Below are 21879 nucleotides of genomic sequence, written 5' to 3'. Positions count from 1 at the left end.
CTGGCATCTCTACTAAATCCTCAACGTTCAACTGACATGATGAACAAAACCCCAGTGTTTTACTGTATTTTTAGCTAGTAGCTGCTTCATCATAATAAACTCAGTGACGGCCTCTGTGTGACYTGTATTCCGGCAGAAGCGCAGCAGCAGGTGTCCCTGAGCTCCCTGTGAGCGCGGGCTGTGGCCGCTCCCGTTTCGAGCCGAACTCTCCCGATCATTAGTCTCCGCCGCTGGGGTCCCGCTCAAAGCTCCGGAGGCGCTGCCCTTCCCATCGCTTACCGCGGATCGGGCCCGCCCCGGGGGCAGGGCCGGGCACGCAGGCGCGCCGGGCCGGGCTGGGCTAGGGCGGCGATGGAGGTGGGCGCCGAGGGTTTTGCCCGGTGCCTGCCGCGCCTCAGGCGCCGCATCCTCCGCTCCGCCTTCGTGGGTGAGTGCCGGGGCGTCYCGTCCGGCCCCAGTGCTGCCCTCAGCCCCCGGCCGGCCGCGCTGACCCCCGCCCGCCGTAGGGACCCGGGCACCGAGGGGTACTGCAGCCGATAATGGCGCTGAGGCGCCTGATTCAAACAGGCTGCAGAGGCTGGGAAAGGAGCCCTGGCTGCCGTGCTGGCCTCGGCTCGGCGGGTTGGGGGCTTGGAGTGTTAACCGGGGTCGGGACTGGGGCACCAGCCCTGCAGAGGGTGAAGCAGGCCACTCCTGAGGGGCGGGGGGTGTCCCTGMCTCGTCCTGCGTAGGGATGAGGCAGCTGGAGGTGTAAGCCCCACAGCCTTTTTAGCCTGCTGCCGGTGGTTTGACAAAGATTACGGTGAAGTGTTTGAGAGAGCCCCATCCTCGTGCTGRTGAAGCACATGCCTCAAATTTCAGATTTTCTTGTGTTCTTTCCACTTCAACAGCCCTTGATATGGAGTTTACTGGCTTGCATTCAACTTGCCTACAAAACAACGAGCCCAGGTAAAGCTGTTGGACTTGAAATGTGAGGGAGACTTGTTACTCTAACCCTGWGAGAACAACCTGTGCAAAGCAAACCTTCATGTGTCCGCTCTCATTTCCCCAATTCTGGTTTTGTTCCTAGCTTGTTTGACTCCCCTGCAGAGCGGTATCTGAAGGCCAGGCGGAGTGTTCAGCGCTTCACTCTTGTTCAGCTTGGTAAGTGCTGCTCTGACACAGAAAGTGATCTCCCGAGATCTTACAGGTAACTGGCCTTTTGCTAACAGGTGGGTCCTGCAGTTGGCTCTGGCCTTAGTTCACTAATTACAGAGACATTTGCCTTTTTTCCTCCCCCTGATACTTATTGCTAGCAACTTTTTAATAGTCTAAAGTGGACCATTTTTAAAGGTTGCAGTTAAAAACACAAGGCTTTTAAATCAGGGGATGCAAACACAAAGCATATGATGGCAGCTTCTGTTCAGAACTGTGTCATTTGATACAGTGCATGATGAGTAAGGGGACTGTGAGGAAAATGAAGGCTGCTATTTCTGATATTCCTAAAATAACAAAAAAATCAACATGAGAAAGGGCCTGTGGAGGTGGGCWATTGACAGTTAAGAACCAGTAAGGAGTCAAGAAACCAGCTCAAAAACAGTTTGAAATATTGTTCCAAGTCTTAGGGTATGTAAGATCTTAGTGTGCTTTTAGGGATTAAGAGAAGAAAAAAGAACTTGAGAAGTAAAACCCATGTTTCAGTTTGTTCCAAACATTTTTGTAGTGTACTTGGACCACAGACTCATCTGTGTATGCATGGTCAGTGACTCATCACCACCTCTTGCACATTGTTCAGTCTATTTTTTAATTTAGATTTGACTCCTTTTCCCACATAGCAGTAAAAGCCTGTCCTGTTCAGCTCTCAGGGAGCTGGGAGTGGCCTGGCATYTGCTGCTAAGATTGGCACTGTGACATTGCTGAATGGCAAACATGTACTTCTTGAGGGGCTCCCCACATCCCTTCTCTCATTTGCACACTCTCTGTAGACACCYAGCTAAATACTGCCATCTCAACAGACGTTTCTTTCTTGCAGGGCTGGCAATATTCTCAAAAGAAAATTCAAACAAGTAAGTAAAAAAWCAGTTTTCTGTTATAATAAGGACAGTGCAGTAGAGATTTTATACATAATCCCCTTTGGGCAGAGTTATTACTTTTAACTATTTTCTAGAGWTTTTTTTTKTTTYTGTTTTAGGTATGTGGTGCATCCATACAACTTTTTTCTCTTTCCCTCAACATTGGGAGTAAGGGATGTCGAACTCACCCTCTCTGCATCTAGTATTCAGTTCCTGTCTCATTATGGCTTTGACTATAACAAGGTATGTAACCTCTGCCAAAACCAGAAAAAGAAATAGAAATCACTGCAATTGCAGAAGAACTCAGGAGCAATATCCCTAAATGTTACATTTCTGAGGTAAATAGCATCTTGCTAAAGTATGAATGCATTATGCAGTTCTTTGTCAACAAGARCAGTGAGTATGTTTTTTTCTGAACTAATGTAAAGGCAACAATTACATCTTTGTCAGCCTCAGACAGATTTTTCTGACTAAATAAAACCCCCCAAACCTATCTCCGATGAGCTGAGAATTTACTAAACAGACCCTGCTGGGTGTCTTTATGATCCRTGAAGGTGCAGAAGTATCAATTTACCTACATCTTAGGTATTGCCACATTTTCCATAAAATTTAGACTGCGTCATCMCTGTTTTGCAATTTTGGGCAGGAAGCATCTGATATCTTGACACTTCGAAGTGTTTTACTAAGGGGAAGGTAAAAGCAGAGCAAAAAAGTTGATTACAGTTGACCAATATCCTTTTCTGTTCTCCATACCTGTTGGATTGCCTGCTGTCTGTTGGTCCTGACTGACCTGCTAATTCTCTAATGTGCTGTGGGAAAATCCAGGGGAATGTAACCGATCTGGCATTTTTTCTCCCCTCAGTTCCTCAAAGATGGAATCCCATATATGAATGAGGTACAGGAGAAGAACCTTAGGCAGCATCTTTTAGCGGGTAGTTGGAAAGTCTGCAGGTGAGCGCTGTTCAGAGCGTGTCTCTTCAGTCCYGTGTGCATGGCTTAGCTGCACTCAAATCATGTTTTGTAGAAATATTGAAGCTTATTGGTCTGAATTTGCAACATGCTGTGGTCTCTGAAGGAAGATTGGGATCACAGGATATGTGGAGAATTAGGTGCATTGAGAATTGGGAAATGAAGCTTTTGCATTCCTACAGCAAGGCACATGGCTTCAGTTGTAAAGAGCATTTCTTGCACTACCTTTTTCCCCCTCATCCAGCACTAATAATGCAGACAGGGATGTCCTGAAGAAAGCTATTGATGAAGTGACCTCTTGGATAGCTGCAGCAGCAGAAGATGAGACTATGGTTCTGCAGGATCTGAGTGGTATGAAACAGGGTGCCTCCCTTAGGCACCTGTGAGCTCTGAGTGGCTTCATCATTTCTTGTGAACCTCTGGGGCTGCTACTGTTCTTTTTTCTGTTAAATTGCTCTGTTGAGAGAGAAAGCACCAGTGCCCATCCTGCCTTTACACCTCATTGCCCCAGTTTACACTTCAGTTCCTATCAGAGTTCATCTCTGGGCTCTGCTTTTCTGGTCTGTTGGGGTGGTGGGTCTTTCTGAAGAGCAAGTGCCTGTCTGGTTACTTTGAGAATTCTTTGTGACAATTGTCTTCCATTTTGTGTTACTTCTGAGCAGCAGCTCAAGAATTTGTAATTGCTCTGAATCTTTWAAATCCTGGGTGGTCTGTTTTTTTGTTTATTTTCTTCCCCTCCTTTCAGAGTTAGGTCTCTCATGTAGAGCAACAGGGATCCCCAGTAGACACATATATGACAGTGGGATAAACAGGCCACTTACCACCTGTTAGGTTTTGGGAGCACTATAGCAGACCTGAGGAACTTCTGTGCTGACTTGAAGGACAGGGAATTTTTGTAAGGAATAATTTGTAGGTTTATTCACAGAACCCAAAACTTAATCCTCWAAGTCAGGGAATAAAATACAGAAGAGGTTAGGAAGGACAAAGAGTATTCAAGGCTTCATGTGTTGATGTTTTTTGCAGAAAGTGCAATATGAGGGGTGGGGACTGTGCTGTGTTTTTCATCTGCTTTGCCAGCTAGATATGATGCTGATATTTTAATAGTCTGGCAATGGTGAGCACCTGTGATGAGAAAGTCACTTAAGTAAACAAGATGACAGATTAAGGTGCCTCTTTTCATGCTGTTCAGAGAGGACTGGGTTAGTTTATTTTCAGCTGTGAAGGACAATGCATTGGTACTCCTTTTGTGGTTGGCTTCTGGGTCTGTTGGTCTGAAACTATCTAAAACCACAGAATGTCTTTTTCAGAGTAGTAGCCTGTCTYTCTCTTCTTTTCAGTTAATCTTTTCCTTTCCTCTGTGTCCTTACAAAAGCTTTTTGCCTGAAATTTTCACTATGACTTTGGGGGGGGTGGTTTTGTAGTTTGTTTATTTTTTTCTGTGAATTCTTTTTGTGTGTGTGTGTTGTTTGTTTTGTTTATGTATTGTGTATGGTAATGGATATTTTCTATACATTGGGATAGAAACATGGTCAGTGTGTGTAGAAAAACATGTTTTCCTTTTTAGGCTTGTCTGCACCTCTGAAGCTTTTACTGCCTTTTTTTTTTTTTTTTTAATCTTTTTTTTTTCCCAATCTGTCATAGGCTATCACGTGCTTGAAGTTCAGCTGGTTCTGAGGCAAGCTCTCCAAAATGTTTGGACAGAGCCTCTTGGAGACAAGAAGGTGAGATAGAAACGTGGACCTCTTGAAAAGAGGATTTCTACTTAGACAGATAGGACTGGCATTATTGCACRGACTCTGAAATGTTGCTTGAGCTTTTTATGATAGGGTCTAGGAGGAGGAGAAGACAAAGACAAAGCAAATATTGATTGTGGTATCCCAAGCAAAGGAATACAGAGAACTGAGCAACTCTGGTTTCTGTTTGTCCTGTAGCTACAAAATCCCTTGAAATGGAAGTGCTTGTCCTTGGGGCACTTCTGGAGGCACCCTTTYTGTGTCTTCAGACTTTATTAGACTTCAATAGTTCCACAAGAATGTACAGTTTTGGCCTTTTTTGTGGTTTTCCTCTGCTGACTTCTGCCGTGTAGTTGCTTTGAAGACTTTTGTTCTCTTTAATTTGCTGTTTTGCTATTGGCTACTGGTATTTTACATTTGGTGCAATATTTTAAATGTTAAACATATGTCTGTGGACTTCTCAAACTGTGGTTATATGATATCAGTCAGTTGCATAGAATTAGCTTACTCATATCTTTTTTTGCATTAGTCCTATTTCAATCTGATAACCACTGTCCACAGTGTGTCAGTTTTACCCAGTCTTTTCCCAACCTGAATTTTACCTGATTTACCCAACCTGAAGSATTGCCTTTGGGGACTTAGTTGGTATGACTGCTGTTTATCTTTGGGTTTTTGGTGCCATGAACTTAACATTTTGGTCTCAAGTTAAATTGAATTATGTTCTTTTGTGCTCAGAAAAGCCCTGTGGTAGGAATCACCCTCTTAAATAGAGAAGCACTAATAAGACTCACTTTGAGCAGGTCTGTTTAGGTTATTGGACCACTGATTTCCATATAGAAGTGAGACAGTCCCAAGGTGCCCAGGGATGCAGTTTTTCTGTCCTTCAATGTTTTGAAGCTGAAGTTGACCTCAGCATTACTGAACCGCAGTAAGTAATGTACATACAACTAACATGGGAGGCTGAGATACCCACTGACTGTTCTTTTCAGCTCATGGTGAAAAAAGTGAGCCCAGAGCATCGTCAGCTTCTGGAGAACTCTTCTTATGACCGCTGTCAGAAGAAGCTTATTCTCCTGGCTGCCCGAGGCTTCACCAACCTCTTCCAGATACTTGTTAATGCCAAGAAGGTAAAATGCTTTATCCCTACTCTCTTTTTCCATCTCTTTTTAATTTTCTATGTTAAATACAATACTAAAAATTCTGGTGTTACAGTTTGAGTCACCATCTAAGAAAGCTGAGCAGATTCTTGTCTCTTGGGCAAGCTGTGCTTTTCAGCYCATGATAGACCAGTTTATTGGACCATGCGGACCATTGGTCTGACTTTGTGTGGAAATTCTTATGTTCTGTATGCAGCTTATCAAATGGATTTCAACTTTAGAAGACTATGGGTGATGTGCTGCAAAGACTGTCCCTGCTCTTGTGAATGAGCATATAAAYCTGATGGTGGGAACATCGTTCACCTCAATTGAGAATCCACCTATTGTTCAGTTGAACTCAGAATCCAACTAGCTCCTTAAGTCCATTGAAAATAGAATGCTGCTGAGACAATATCCTCTCAGAAAGTCTACAAGTYTGATTTCCTGCAGGCAGTAGTCCTCCTGTGAGCCTTGCAGCCTGAATGACTCCTGTGTGAGTGTGTGTGGATGGTGTCTTCTGGAGGACAGGGTTACAGCTGTTGGGTATGTCTGTGTTTTTTATCTCTGAGCTCCAGAAATATGCTGCAATGGGCTGTTATGTTTTATTCCTTCTGTAGCCCCTGGTAGGACACAACATGCTAATGGACCTGATGCATCTTCACGACAAGTTCTACAGGCCCCTCCCAGGTACTGCTGTGCATAGCTGCCTTCCTGGTCTGCTGCCTTTGCACTGAGGGTCAAACAGACAGTGCAGTGGTCATTTGCCACCCCAGCTACCTGCAGGGCTTAGCAAGCAGCAGGCTGGTTGCCTCTTCTGAGCTCTGATGCTGGAGAGGGCATCATTGCCTGTTGCCACTTCTCTTTCCTATTATTTTGCTATACCACTGGCTTTTCTCCAGTTTCTTGATGCCTTTCTCCATGTGCTTTGTTTTCAGAAAGCTACGAGGAGTTTAAAAGGAACATTCACAATCTGTTTCCTGTCATCATAGACACCAAGACYGTAACAAAATCTATGCAGAAGGTGAGATGCACAGGTCTTTTTGTTTGAGGTTGAAAAGAGAGGCTATCTTCCCTTGTGCCCTGTGGTTACAGAAATGCAACTTGTTCTYAATGTTGCCCTGGGATGTTCTGATTTTATGTCTTGTTTAACAAATTGGCAATGGAAGTAATTGAACTCGGCATAAAATCTGTTTTGGTTGGTTTTCTAATACTTTCTTCTTTTGTAGGAATGTCTTTTTCCTCGAGCATCTAGTCTTCTGGAGGTGTATACAGTTTTGTGCAGGTACGTGGTGGGCAGCAGAGCCTTCAGCAATCCCTGTGTCTTCTTTGAAAAGGTRTTTTGTAATCAGTCATTTCCCATGTTCATATTTCCCCTCCTCCCAAGGGTTTTTCAATTGGATTCTTGTCTTTCTAAATTTAAGAGCAAAGGATTTGCCCATCTTTCTTATAAAGTAATAGTGTAGTAAATTATTTGTTCTGAGTCACTTTTCATGTTGAATCACCACTATTTAATTGGTCACAAATTTGGTTTGCAGGCAGCTGTACATGCAGCTTGAGAATTRTGTTGCTTATGTCATGTTCTGAAATGAGCAAGATTCAGTTCTTAGTGGAAATACTTCTTAATTTCAAATGCCTGTGCTAAGACAGGGCTGCGCTGAGGCCAAAGCAGTAGCTACATACAATGTTCAAGTGGAGCACAAGTAGATGATGTATCTCATGAGTGTAGTTATGATGTAGGAGACTTCTCTTATTTCACACTTCTTTTGTGAATTATTTTTTCTATGTCAGTTTTGCCAAGGAAAGAAACRTTTTGCCTGTTTTCCCTTACCTCCTACTCCCAAGAAGGAGGTGCAAAAATAGTATTCTTTTAAAAACAGTATTGGGATTCTGAGGTTTTGTTTGTTTGTTTCTTAGCAATTTCAGTCTGCAGATTCTGCTTGTTCTTTCTTTTACTTCAGTCATTCCAGGGTTATCTGTTTATTCTCCAGGGCTCCCCATTCAAATAGAACCATTTTGTCAACCTCTTTCTCAGCAGTGTTAGTTCTGCTCCCATTTTTTTGTATGCAATTAGAAAGATTTGCTGCTTRCAAGTTTTGAGTGAGGGAGGAGGCTAAGGAAGTATTTAATAGTTAGTTTTCAGGAAGAAAACTGGTAGTTACTATTCAAGTAAGTATTTTGGCCTTTTCATAGAGGCCTACCAAAGTTCCTTTTAAAGTCTCCGGTAGCTTCTTCTGAAATAAAGCTACAGGTCACTAGAGAACAGTGACTTTTCTATAACATAATGAGGAAAGACAAAAATGTTACATACCTACTTGTCTTACACATCTGCTTGTCTTCAGCAGCATCCTAAACCCCAAAGGTCCACCGTGCCCTGTTATAGCTCTTACAAGTGGCTGCTCAAGATACGGTAAGTTCTTAAACAAATATTCCAAGTCAGGTAGATCAAAAGAGGTTTGTTTTACTCTGTGGATGACCACAGGCAAAGCATTAGTGAATGRGTCTGCTGAATTTGCCCAGAGCTGCTAATACACATTTTTGCCCAGACCCAAAGCCTGGGCTSCCAGGACGTGTGTTCTGCATGTCCYTGGTAGCTGCTGAGGGTAATGCAGGGCAGGTTTGCATCATGCTGCTGCCACAGACAGCATTTACACTGTGTTGGGCTGAACTGAACCTGACTTGGGYGGTGAAGAGTCAGCAGCCCTTGGAAGGGATGAGGGGAGAGASAGCTGTCYTAGGARGGGAAGTAGAGAGAGCTAATGGCAACTTAGCAGGAGCTCAGTGGTTGGTGTGCAGGATTAGTGATGCACATGCAGAAGGTTGTGTCCAGGACATGGTGTCATACTGGCTGTGAGGCAGATGTTTTCTGGCTTCTGGCAGAAGCCAGTGTCCTGCAGTACAGGGTTTCCTGTGTTTTGAAATGGTTTCCATCAATAACATGGACAACTGAGCTTGGTTTAGGTCTTCATAAAAGTTAAATTTTTTTAATGAACATCTCTCAAAGCTTTTCAGACATTCATGTAACATTCATGTTTTTTAAAATGCATGGTAGAAGCACAGACTTTCTACTGAGTGTAAAGTTTTCAGGGTGAGGAAGGAAACAGAGTTGAAGCAAGGGGGGAAAGAACCTCCAGAACAGTGGATCTTATKAATTAGATCCAGGATTCTGCAGTGCAGCAGTTTTCACAATATATTAAATGTGTTTACTACTTCTTCATTTTGTTGGACACTTAACAGCTGAGAAGAAATCACCTCATGAGGCAGGCTATGATGCATTTCTCTGTGGTTCAGGTAAAATGCTTCTTAAAAACTCSTTCAGAGTTTGTGCTGGGACTTGGCAATCCTTTCCTTCTCTGTAGATCTATTTGATGCTAAAATRTATTTGTTTATATACAATCTGTTGCTCTTAGTAACTTAGCTGCACTTCGGTGCATTTTTGCTTTCCATGTATTTAGCTGTGTTTCTCTAGCTTTACTCTAATGCCACTTCATTATTCCTTCTTCCAGTTCTTCTGATGTCGGCTCATTTGCTACTCTGCAGATCCACAGAGTGAGTAACGTTTAAGTGTTGACCGAAAATTGCGTTACGTGGATGGGTCCTATGGAAAACAGCCTTCTGTTTGCTTCGCAGGCTGGCTTTCCTTTTGAACAAATGCAAGTGTTATTGGAAATGTCATGTTCTAATTAGATTTTTATTTTATAGCAGTAGTAGTTTTATGTCAAAGCTGACATTTTAAAAATGAAATCAGGGACCATGTGATGGCTCAGAGGTTGGGAAATGACATTGCGACTTTATTCTTGAACAAGGTCTCTCAAGTTCAGTTCACTTGGGTAAGGGTCAAATAATTTTCCATTAGTTTCCATTTTTGAAATCTCTGTGAATCAGTGCCTTCAGTTAAGTTCYCTTCCSTTTTCATGCAGCTTTTTGACTTCTGTAGAAGATACTACGAACTGAAATGCCTGTTTTGTGACTAGTTGAAAAGCCTGTAGCAGTGCAGCCCTGGAGAACAAAAACTTTATTCTCTTTTGTTTTCTGATTTAGTGATGCAGTGGAGGCTGATCCTTCTTTCTCGCAGTATCTCACCGTGTTAGCTGAGCATGTGAACAAAGTGAATTTCATCCGAGGTGGTGTTTCAAGCATTGTGCGTATGAATTGCAGGTCTGTGACCTGTGTGTGGGGTGCATAGGTCAGTAGCCTATTTGATGGCTTCATTAGAGGGGAGGAATCCACCAGTGCTGGGGCCCACCTTGGCAGAAATTGTCGTCATTCAAATTACACAGTGGACCTTTTAAARTGGCAAAAGAGTTGAATTTCTGCTTTGTGAAATATATTCATACTGTTATTCTGTAACATGGCACATTGCTGTTTATCAGGTGGTTTCTCTATGTTAATTATGACAGTTTGATTTTACGACTGATATTTAGATGAGTCTAAGGGCAAAAGAAAGATAATTTTACACTAACAGCTGTATTATTTAACCTGTCATTTATTTGTCATGTTTTGCAAATTTTCTGATTGTTAGTAATGCCTCTGAAGTATTTCCAAATTCAGACATGTCTCAATRTTGTACATTTTCCAGAATCTTTCTGGGGAAGATGCTCCCTGCCATCGTCCCCCTGCATTGGTTGTTCATGTCCGAGGCTGGCCAGGGCTGAATGAGAGGCAGATTTACCAAGAGTTTAAAGCTCGTTGTCGCTTTGATGTCAGACGGCTTTCAAAGAACCAGTTCATTCTTCTCTCCAATAAATATAAGCAGTAAGTGATCAGGAACTCTCAATTTTCAGTCCTTTGTTCCTTTMATCCAAGCCTTGGTCCATTCTCTCTCTGCTGTGACAGCTCTTGGGTAGAAATTCCTGCCCTGAGCTGTAAGCAGCCTGYGGGCTCAGGCTCAAGCCGTGCTTTCATTGCAGCGTCAGGCTCGTCCTACGGGATTACAGGCACCACCCTCACCTGCAGGTCTCCGTCTACCGCCACTGGAGGCACTCGCCGAGCGTGAACTGCCTGCTGCAGTGAGTTGCGGAAGCACCGGAATGGGGAAGGGAGAAGCTTTCCTTTCAGGTCGGAGGCCCTGGCACAGCAGTAGCCTGCCACGTGTTTGCAGTGTCCTCCTGCCAACCCCTCGGGGCAACAAGGGGCTCAGAAGCAGGTTTGCTTGCCGACTGCTGGGCTTTCAGCCCTGGGCCCGTGGACTTTAATCTTGGTAATGGTTAACCCTGGAATATTACACCTTGGATAGCACAAAACTACATACATGCTGTCACAGYGGACAGGTGGTAATCTTAATGAGCTGTAGCACCAGCTCTAATAAGTATGATGAGAGGGAGGCAGGGTCTCCTGCGTGTGGGATGGATGTGGATTTTTTTTTCCTACTGTAGCTGAGTTGAAAGCTTGGTAGTGGGAAAGAATTTCAGATTCAAAATGCACCCCTCTTGTGAGAAGGTAACAGTGATGTTCATGAAGGGTGCATTTCTGGTTTGACATAGTTTGGAAAAGAATCTCAGGGTTTAATAAGAACAAGATTAAGCCACAAATATAAGTAGCCTAACAGCATTTTATTATTCTTGTCCCWTAGAATATCTGGTATTGTAGCACTGTGGTCTCTCTTTGCCTTTGCATTTGGAGGAGCTCCTAGATGTTGACTCCAGAGGACTACTTTAGAGACGTGAGGAACACAGATCTTGTTTCTTGTGTTTGTCTGTTTTGTTTCATTCAATAAAATATGAGAAAACAAACCCAAACGTAAAAACCGCCAAAACTACTATGTATACTGTTTGAATTGTTTTCTTGGAAATGTGTTTTTAAAGAGGGTGTTTTGTTTTGCAATTTATGATATTTTGTAATCTGCTCAAAGCATCATTCCCTCCTGAAAAAGGAGATGATTGTTTCAATGCCTAAACTACTTTGGTCATGTGTAGGTTCTTCACAACCATTCGTACCCTGTTTGTTCCCAGTGCTCGTGCTTGCTGCATAAAACACATTTCTGATAAAGTTCAGGAAGTTATGAAATGAAAGATGCTATTTTTAGCTTCAGTTGTATAGCAGGGGAAATGTCACTGTTTACCAATTGAAAACGGGCAGAGCTGATGGAGAAACCACTCTTGGGGCTCATGACAAATTCTGGGGAATAGTAAATAATGTACAGTGCTGTCAGTGCAGTATCACACACTGGTCTTTTCAGTGGCATTGCAGCTGAGGTTTGACACAGGTAAGTGGAATTTATCAGGTTCCAGCTTGTGGAGTATACACAGGTCAGGGGAGTCAGCACACATTTCTGTTTGCTTCTGGTGCACAACATGTGAGCAGTACTTTGTCCAGAGTAGCATGAGACATGCTTTGTGGATTAGTTTTCTTGATATAGCTGGAGTATTTGTCAGTCCAGGGACTTTTGTCTTCAGAGATTTTTCTTATTAATTTCCTTCTCCTCTTAAAAATAAACCTGTTGATTCAGGGTTTCCAAATAATGTCATTAGTCAGACTTAATTGGATGGGGCCCATGATCACCTAATAGGCAGAATCTGCCTTTAATTGACTGTAATGTGGGAGTTTCTGCAGGGGACTGTAAGGCAGCAGCACTGCACTGTGGTGTGCCTGAAGATCACGTGCTGTCTGCTGCTGAGGGCCTGCTGCTCCACTGCTCTTGAGGGGAAAAGGGCAGCACATCTTCAGMTGTGGCTCTCGAGTTCTGCACAGCTTGTGGTTTACAGCTCTTGTTTCATAAACAAGCTCCTACAAGACAAGTAACTGACATCATGATGACCTTTATAACTGTTTAGTGATGGGATTCTCTGTCACAGTGTTCTTCAAGTACCAGTGTTAAGTGTCTCCCTGTTGATTCTGTAATGTTTGTCTTTTAGCATCATTAGACACTCCACTTGTGTCAAGGAGAGCACAGGCTCTTTGTGTTGAGTGCATTCAGAAAGATTTTCACTGGGTGTTAATATACAGTAGCATGTGTTTTCCCATGAAAACACTCTTCTTGACTTGTGATCTGGGAAGCATAATACCCTTGTTTTCTGTGGTCTGGATTCAGCTGGCCATATAAGTGTGGAGAGACAAAGCCCTACTTGAATCTGTCTTTACAGTCTGGGGGTCATGAAGAYACAGGTGCTGTTACTTTTGAGAAGCCCAGCAGTTTGTAAGGGAGCATGCACTTTGAAGGAACAAATAAATGGTTGTCTTTAAGTTCTGTTCCCTTCCTCCCATTTTCTTCTCAGAGCAGCACACAGACAAATAATGAATTASTTCCCTGTAGTGCTGTTTTCTCTCTTGGCTCACCCTCTAGAGAAGCACATTTTCCCCTGAACAAGTAGAGATCCTCTCACCCTTTCTGGAGAAGCAGCCTTTGGGTCTGWCCATGTGTTTTCTATTTCCAAGAGWCACRCAGACCTTRTGTAKCAATGTGGTGTGGTGAATCAAGAGACCTGGCCTTCCTGCATTAGAGCTGGGAGAAATAAGATACAATTGCTGTAAAGCTATCAGATATTCCTAGTATAAATCAGTTAAGTTTACATGCAGAGTACAAACATGAAGAAATCAGAGTGAGTTGAGTATGTTCAGGTGTCTAAGGAAAGACTTTACAGAAACTAGTTGCCTGTCTCTGATAATCAAGGGTCACTTGCTGCTCAAAGCCTCTTAAAGAGCTCATTGAGATGTACAGGCAATCAGTTCCAATGAAATGCGTTAGCTGGGGGTTGGTCAAACAAATCAGAGCAGGAACATTTGGCTGTGGGAACAGAGCTGCACGTTTTTCTGTGCAGTTGTTGATCAAGATACAATCTTCCTGAACATGTCAATCTGGCCATTCCAASCTCAGCCGTTGGTTTTGTTCCAGAYTAGGGAATTCTTATTATTTGGGAATATCCAAAGTATTTCAGGTTATGCCTGTTTCTGCCTGTCTCCTGCAAGGAATAGGAGATACTTTAAATTCTAATGAGGTCATTTCATGGTGGTGCAACCTGACTTGTAACTCTGGCCCTGAAGAGGTGTRTGTCAGAACCTTTGAGTTGTTCTGAGGGCTGCCAGCTCAGAAAATCAAGCCTGGCTCCCTTAGACAGTGGTAAAACCACAGCAGAGTCCCTAGCAGCACACCTGCCTCACAGCACTGAGAAATGTGTGCTTTAGCTGTAAGGCTTGAAAGAATAATTCCAACCCTCAATGAAAMAGATGTTAAAATTCAAGTTGTAAAGATGTACATTAAAAATATAGCCCTGCAAAYGGAACACTGTAGAATATATTTATTTACAAGAACAATTTGGTTTTTGATACRTGGACTTTTTATGTGTTCAAGATTAAATATGTGGGTTCTGACATAACATCTCCAATGAGAAKGCATGGAAAAACCGAACTCTAAATATTCCTTTGTTCTTGCTGCTGCTCATGGCTTTAGTGGTGATATGCCAGATTGATGCKGGCACTGGAGGACAGGAGARCAGGATTTACCTYTCTGAAAAGATCCTTTTTTTTCATATAGAAGAAAATTTTWTATAGYTTTATGTTTTCAAATGGTGTGAATCAACAGTYCTTAACAACATGCTTTCATTCAAAAGACACCATAGCAGAAAACTTTGCTTCATCTTGGAATGGCGAGGTTGCAGATGTCTTGCTGGATCAGTAAAGTGCAACAGGCTGGTGCCAAGTGCTGAGCACTGCTCAGCCCCTTGGCTGGAGGTTCTCTCASAAGCCAGAAGGCTTTGGCTGTGTCTCAGCACCACAGCTGGGTCAGAACTTTGTGTGCTGATGAAGCGATAGAGTTTCCATATGCCTTAGACATGGGAAAACCTTGCTGTGCAACTGCTCTGTTAACGCATTCTTGTGGTGTTCTTTTACGTGCAGCAGCAAATCTGACTTTTATTTTCTGGTGTTATCTCCCTTTTTCCCATGGCTTTTCCCAGCAGCCCCTTTCTACTGGTTGCTGTAGTCTCCWGCACCAGAGCACCCCCCACCCCCGGAAGGCTAAGTGAAGGGGCAGTAAATGAAATGCCATGGTTGTATTTCTTTTAACAATCCTTATGCTTAAGGAAAAGGAGGGGATTGTACCCAGTCTGACAAAAGGGACTCTTGGAAGGGGAACGTTGGGTCAGCCCAGTGCCCTCTGAAAGGCCTCTGTGTAAAGGTCATACAGAGCAGCGATGCTGGGGGGACCCCAAATCTTTGATCCCTTGGTTTGCTTGGAGGTATGGCATGGCTGACCCCTGAGATGGTTGTCCTGCAGAGCTGTCACTTGAGTAGCCTACACACCCCCGSTAGCTCTGGTGGAGAGTGACCCACATGAGTATGTGTGAGTGCTCTGTCTTCTGTTCCAAAAGCTGTGGCTGAGCAGCAGGGAGGGAAGCAGGATCTGTGTCCCCAGAGATAGGTGGAGCTCCTGGCACAGAAGATGGCCAAGGATTGCTGTGGTRCATTGACTGGAGGGAGAACATATGCAGGCAGAAGCAATGGAAAGTTGTTGTTTTTTTTTTTTTTCCAGAGGCCCCAAAGGAGCTGTGAGTTTGTTGCAAGGCAGGASGCCATGAAAAATGGGGAAGAGTTGTAGTTGCCAGGATGTATGGGAGACTAGGGAARGTTTATGCCTAATGTCTCACTTCATGCTTTCTCTTGCTGCAGAAACTACTTTGTTCRAGCTTGTGGTTTTAACTAAATCAGTGCTTAGGTATTGTGGGATTGCCTTCAAGCTTCCATTCTGGGAAAGAGCTTGGCACAGTCCCAACTCTGAGGGGTACCTGGGCTGGGGTTGCTCCTTTTTAAGCACAGATACAATATGCAGAATCACTCCCACCTGMCATTCAGACCCCTGCCCTGCAGCTTGGGCAGGGGAGTTAGACCCATATCCTCAGAGAAGGTGGATTCAAATCCCATCAGCATCCTAACAAGCAGGTGAGTAGTTGAATCCTCATGCAATTTCTCCCAGCCAGATGTTTCACCAAAGGTAAGATGAAGATGGGACTGCTGCACCTCTTCCTCCTCATGCAGGACAGCCAAGGACCCTCTTAGGACCCAGGAATGATTGACACTGGTTCTCCTGTTTCTGGAGATGGATGTGTCTGTCGACCTTGCACAAACAGAAGATGGCAACAGCAAGTGGGTTGGCAAAGAGCCTCATGTCAGTGATSTAAGTTAGGCTGGCTTTTAAAATACCTGTGGGATGGAAACCTGCAAAAGGTAATAGCCACACTGCAGGAGAAACGTGTGCCCTGGCAAAAACACAACCAGTTTAAAAGAAAATTTAAAAGTGTACTATTTAAAACTGAAAGACTGTTAAACATCACCCAGGCACACACAAATTGAGGAAATCCTAAAACACTTCTAAGTTTGGACCAGGACCACCCACTAACATTCCTGGAATTTACCTGGGCTTATAAGCAGTGGAAGAGTTATCTGCCATCTTAACTTTGAAGTAATACAACTATTTTACCTGCCCCATAACTCTTTGCACTAGCATTTGGACAGATCCATCACATGTTCTGACCTTGCTTGAGAAGATGCTGCTAGAAATTTCTGCTTTGCCTCCASCTTTTGGTTAACAAAGGTTCAGTTGTTTCGATTTCTCACTGTTTAATAAGATGCTTGCTTACAAGTGCAGCCAGCCTAACCAAAATAGGCACTTGTTTGCCCACTCTCTGGAACTCGTCTGTGATGTGCATGAAATGTGTCCAACTGGCTTTGCCATTCCTACATAAATGTGAGGATTTGCAAACCCTCAGGCTCCCACAGCTGCCTGCAGTGTTCAAAATTTGCCCCCTCCCCTGGGATGTGGGACAGAAGCAGCTTGATGTAATTGTTCCACAGGGCCACTGGGTCATGGGAAGCAATGCCACAGGGGACATGCTGGGCTCCTGGGTCTCCCTTGAGGTTCTGCAGCCTCCAGAAGCTGGGCAGTCTCCAGGGAATGGACTGGGTCTGGCTGCTCAGTGAGGGGTGTCTGGGGGCTCTGCAGCCAGAGATATTCCTGTGGAGGGGGGAATGCTCTTGCTCCACCAGTCAYGCATTGATGAATGTCCTGTATGTACCATAACTTAATACACGAGTAGTGCACGGTGATGGGAGGAACAGAGCTGCAACCAGAGTTCTCCCCAATTCCACAGGTACCTGTCACCATCTTTAGCCTTCCAAGTACCTGTACAGTCTGGCTGGCACCTCTGATTCCACACCTGCCCCTACTGAGCTTATCCTCCTTAACCTGCATGCTTCAAGAGGTGTCATCGCTGAAGGAAGCACCTGGCAGAGCAAACAGTGCCTGTCAGTGGCTGCTGGCTCACATCAAGCAGGAGGCAGGGCTGTGGCTTCACAAAGCACTGCCCCATTCCCTTGCTGCAGGCAGTTCCCATGAAGATGTGCTTGTTTGTCAGCTATTTCTGTGAGTATTGTGCACATATGCCGGGATTAGCAGCCTCGGTGCTGGCAGGACAAGAGGACCCTGACCCTGAGATTGGCTCAGCTGGTCACAGCATGGGCTGATAACACCCAGGCTCTAGGTTCAATCCCTGGTTGGGCCATCCACTTGAGAGGGGGACTCGAAGATTCTTGTGGGTCCCTTCCAACTGAAAATATTCTGTGAATCTGTGAACGTTGGTCCCACCATTTCTTCCCAGTTGTTGGCTCCCACTTCTTCTCAGGTTCAGCCAGCACAAAAGAGAGATGGGCTTTGCTGCTCAGCAGTGAAGAGGGAAAAAAAAAAAAAAAAAAAAAGTTGGATTTGGAGAGAATGGGCAGGAATAGGTGACTGGGAGCTGGAGGTGATGTGAAAGAGTTTGCTGCTCACGATCTGCAGGGGGAAACTAGTCTTCAGATGGGAGAGTTTGGTGCTTCAGCTGCACATCGATTTCTCCTCACTGAAGGTTACCACTTCTCTCGGGGTTTTGTATATTCACCCTGTAATCTGCCACATTCACCACAAATCCCACCAGAGAGTAGCTGACACATGGAGCTGACTGGAGGGTCAGTGTTTCTTTCCTGCTACTCTTCTCCTGCAACTCTGAAGTTTAGGAACGAATGCAGCTTCCTCTATAAATAAGGATTTCCCCTTACACCAACACTTCCTTAGCGTGGGGATGGTGCTTGCTCTGTGTTCACAGTTCATATTGTCAGGMAGGTGTCCCAGGAAGCTGAATACAGCCATGGTTGCCCTTCTCTGCACCCAGCTTGCCACAGGTGTGGGGACCAGCTCACTGCCAGTGTGCTCACTCCTCTGTGCTGGAGCTGGCTTCTCTGGCCCTTTAAATCTGCTCAGCTGGCTTGTTCACTTGGGGCAGAGACTGGGAGGAAATTTCCCTTGAGSCACTGTGGTAGGGACCCTGTGTGATTTTAATTTTCTGGCTGGGGGCAGGGTGCCCACCTAGTGGGGGGATTGAGCATTCCTTCCTTCACTCCTTATTCCTGCAATACCCAAGCACCAGCTTCMTGTTGTGTAGTCACTTGCGCTGTTTCTGGAGATGTGAAATGCTGTGTCTTGTTAAAGTTTTGAAGATTTAGTGGGTTTTGATTTTTTTCCAAGAAATCCCAAATTCACAAACAAATGGAGTTTTCACCACAAAAACTGGGACAATTTAAAAAAAAAAAAAAGGCAAGGTTTACTTTTTTCCCCTCAAAATCTGCTTTCCCTTGCCGATGGAACCAATGTTTTGGTTTCGTCACACTGCAAATCCGGCACCACCACCTGCCACTGGTYTCACCTCCCCCTCAAATCCATTTGTGCTGAAGACTGTAAACTCTTCCTGGGTAATCTCATGTAGCAATTTTCTATTTTCATTGTCTTCAAAAATCTGAAAAACTCATCCACCTACAGAGTGCATCCCTTCAAGAGGGTGTAACTAAAATTCTGGGTTTCCAACCCATCCTGGCTATTTCTACTCCCACCTTACCTCCCATGTCCCATCCATTAAKGCTTTCTGGAGGGCTCTCTGAATGGTTTCTCCAAGTCCCTTGACACAGGAGACCAGAGGGTTTGCACTGCTGGTGGTGATGCTGAATGAAGCAGAAATGTACATGAGCCTGAGTGGCAGCAATTCAGGAGCCCTGCATTTCACAGTGGTTGTGAATGTGACAGCACAGCAGTGATGAGGAATGCCGTGGTACTGACCATGGTGAGGTCAAGCCTCTTTGGAGGCCTCTTTCAGACAGTGAGGAACAASAACAAACTGGAGAGAACTATGAGTGGGTTTAAAATGAGGTAATTAATTCAGTAATTAATACTGAAAAGAATAATTGCATTGTTGCCTCCCAGAGCCCTCAGCAAGCAGAGTTTGAGAAACCTTTTTTTCCTGGAATCCTCCTTCCCACTGAATAGCAAAGCAATGGAAAATGCTTCTCCTCTTCTGATAAAGATGCAGAAAATATAACCAAGATGGCAAATCACCTGCATTACAATGTGCTTCATCAGCTACWAAGTACTTAACATGGAAACCAATCTGATAAAATTGTAACTATCATTAAAGAAAAAAAAATCAACATTTAAATAAAGTTTTGTTTATGTAACTGAACAATCTGTCATTTTTGTAGAGAACACAAAGTCGTTGATCAAAGTGATCTGTGTCTCTGTGTGTTAAAATGGTAATTAATGCATTGTGCTAATACATAAATATACACAAGTATGTGACTATAACCCATGGTATCATTTGATCTTGTGCCTGTTGCTATCTAGTGTAGTTTGCTCATATTTACAAAGACTTGGAGAAGTACAAAGTACCAAGCATCTTTTACCCCATTTATGGTAATTGCAGCTGATAATGTTCAAAGTTGGGTGGGAATAGCTCCTACATTTTCCACGAGTCATGAAGTGTGTTGTAATTTGTCTCCAAGGACCCAGGTGGGGGTGCAGCACTGATCCCTCCAGCTCCGGTGTGCTGATTTTAATYGCTTCTCCCTATCCATCAGAAAAGGGGGAGCTTGGTTGTGTCCTAGTCCTGTGCACTCTGAGGCTGTGTCTCWCTGCAAGGGGACACAGCCTCAATGCCTCTGCTGCGAGGAAGGGCCRAGTACTCGGCTCTGTCACTGTGACCTTCCCCTGCGAGTCCTGGGTTATCTCCTGTCAACAAAGGTGAAGCACCACCTTATCACTCTGCTTTAAGACAACTATCAGACAATGTGCAAGGGCATTTTTAGAGCGTGTAAGTAAGAATAAAACCCTACTATTGCTCTTCAAAAATGAGACTATAAAAAAAATTAAGCATGGGAAGAAATCTTTGTGCTTCTAATCTCTGAGTTTTGAATTAAATGGCAAAAACCCTTTAGGCTCTTTAAATACTTATTTATATACTCCATAAAAAAAGACTCGAAAAAAAATTGAGTACCAGGTGGCATTGATTTAAACCCACAAGCCAGCCAGCAATACAATTCAAATTACTTCTCTCATAAGCAAAGTAGCTCAGAGACATTTGCTAAGATTCTTGTTTTATGCTCGTGGTGCCCACCTCCCATCCCCACTGAACGTGGGCCTTGTGGCAGCCTCGTGGTTTTTTGTTTCCTGTGAAGGAGGAACTGTGGGCACAGGGGTGTACTCTTGCTCTCACAGCTGTTAAGGCAGCTCTGGTCCCCAGGGACTCATAGGAGACAGTCACCTTCTTTCWCAGGCAACTCTTGCTTGCAAGACCTGAAAAGCAAAGCAAATGAGATGCTGAAGGTCCACTGGTCCTACAGGAATGGAAAGTCACAGACATACTCATGAACTAGATTAAAGCCAAATAAGCAGACTTTTTTAGTACCACCCCTGCAGACAAAGCACTTGAATCCAGAATTCCCAAGAGCAGAACAGATGCAAAGGAGAGTATACTTTTTTTTTTTGTGCTACACTGAAGTGAGATGATTAATATGCTGAAGTGGGAACAGAGGACTAGAAGGAAGCTCTTATTTTGGCAAAGCTGAATTTCTTGTTAGTACAGTAACAAGAAACATTTTTTTAAGCTGATCACATACGTTCCTGAAAGTATTCAGGATTTTCTCCCTGTTCTTCTTTCAGGACCACAGAAGCTGTGGTCCTCTGGCACCAGATTAGTTTCCAGCCCAGATGCACTCTTAAGCTTAAGGTAATACAAATTGTCAGCCAGGCCAAGGCACTCTGACACTTTAAGATAATGTCCAACGGAAGTAATCATACAACTTCCTAACTGGAGGGAAAAAAGTGTGCTTCACAGGCASTTTTCCTCAGTTTTTCAGAACAAAAAAATGTAAGTCAACATTCAAGCAAGTATCAGGCTGGGTCCGGTTCCCAGTCAAGCCAAGGGGTGAGCTTTGTTGGAGGTTTCAATGGGAGCTGCTGTGGTAATTAAAATGTTTAAGATACRTGTTTGACAGAATTATCTTTACCTGGAATAATGCCAGCATGCTGCTTTTTGCAGATAATGGGTACTTGTGCATGTGAAGAATTGCAGACATTCAGTGGCCGCCACCGTGGTCCTGGTGAGGGGACCCCCAGCTAACCCAGCTCGTGCCTTCTTTGCCAAGAGGGTCAGTGGTGTTCCCAGTCTGCAGATGAGCCACGTGGGAGGAAAGCCAAAGACAAAGCCGAGGCAGGTCAGCACATGCACTTGGACAACTCTGCAGTTGATGTTGTAACTCCAAAAAGGTAACATTTCTTCAATTCTCAATSTATCTCAAGGGTTAAGGTGACAGAGAAAGTTTCCTTTTCTGCCTAAATTAGGAAAGAGAAGAAACTTCTGAGATKCCCTGTCTTGTGTGTATGTCTGTGTCCTTAAAGACCTCTACCAAATAAAGACTTTACATAAACAATCAGACAAAAATAAATTTTTTCCCTGAGGTAGAAGGAGCACATTGTGAGAGGGGGCGAAGGCAGCCCCCTGGAGCCAGCAGGTGAGTCTGAAATGAGCATGGAGGCAGAGAAGTTTTATTGCTGATGGTGTGACAGGAAAAGGGGCTGAAGCAGCTTGTGATTAGACTTGTGTGAAGGATTGATGAGTAGAAATGCAGAGAGGATGTGGCAGGSAGATACTGAAGATGCTTGCACTCCCCACACTCTCCATACTGGTTTTACTCATGCTTTGA

At 44.0% G+C, this 21879-nt stretch overlaps 1 protein-coding gene across 3 annotated transcripts; it reads left to right on the top strand.

Moving 5' to 3' along the window:
• Positions 1-327: 327 nt before the first annotated feature.
• PNLDC1 (PARN like ribonuclease domain containing exonuclease 1) lies at positions 328-11876 on the top strand. Of its 3 annotated transcripts, none has more exons than XM_057364428.1 (19): positions 328-427; positions 891-948; positions 1070-1143; positions 2012-2045; positions 2171-2294; positions 2914-3002; positions 3265-3371; positions 4662-4741; positions 5743-5880; positions 6507-6576; positions 6825-6910; positions 7116-7171; positions 8229-8296; positions 9124-9177; positions 9393-9435; positions 9928-10027; positions 10466-10641; positions 10797-10895; positions 11459-11876. In XM_057364428.1, exons 1-19 carry the CDS (start codon positions 352-354, stop codon positions 11523-11525), a joined length of 1599 nt encoding a protein of 532 aa, XP_057220411.1. In that variant the 5' UTR covers positions 328-351; the 3' UTR covers positions 11526-11876. The 3 variants fall into 3 exon arrangements, with proteins under 3 accessions (XP_057220411.1, XP_057220413.1, XP_057220414.1); XM_057364430.1 differs by having other exon boundaries at positions 8232-8296; positions 11459-11874; XM_057364431.1 differs by lacking the exons at positions 10797-10895; positions 11459-11876 and having other exon boundaries at positions 9928-10044; positions 10466-10608.
• The last annotated feature ends 10003 nt before the right edge of the window (positions 11877-21879 follow it).

Source organism: Malurus melanocephalus, unplaced genomic scaffold (assembly GCF_030028575.1).
Source record: "Malurus melanocephalus ecotype Western Australia unplaced genomic scaffold, MMel_1.1 scaffold_38, whole genome shotgun sequence".
Taxonomy (NCBI): Eukaryota; Metazoa; Chordata; class Aves; order Passeriformes; family Maluridae; genus Malurus; species Malurus melanocephalus.
Note: the sequence above shows the minus strand (reverse complement) of the source record. Positions and strands in the feature narration are given on the sequence as shown.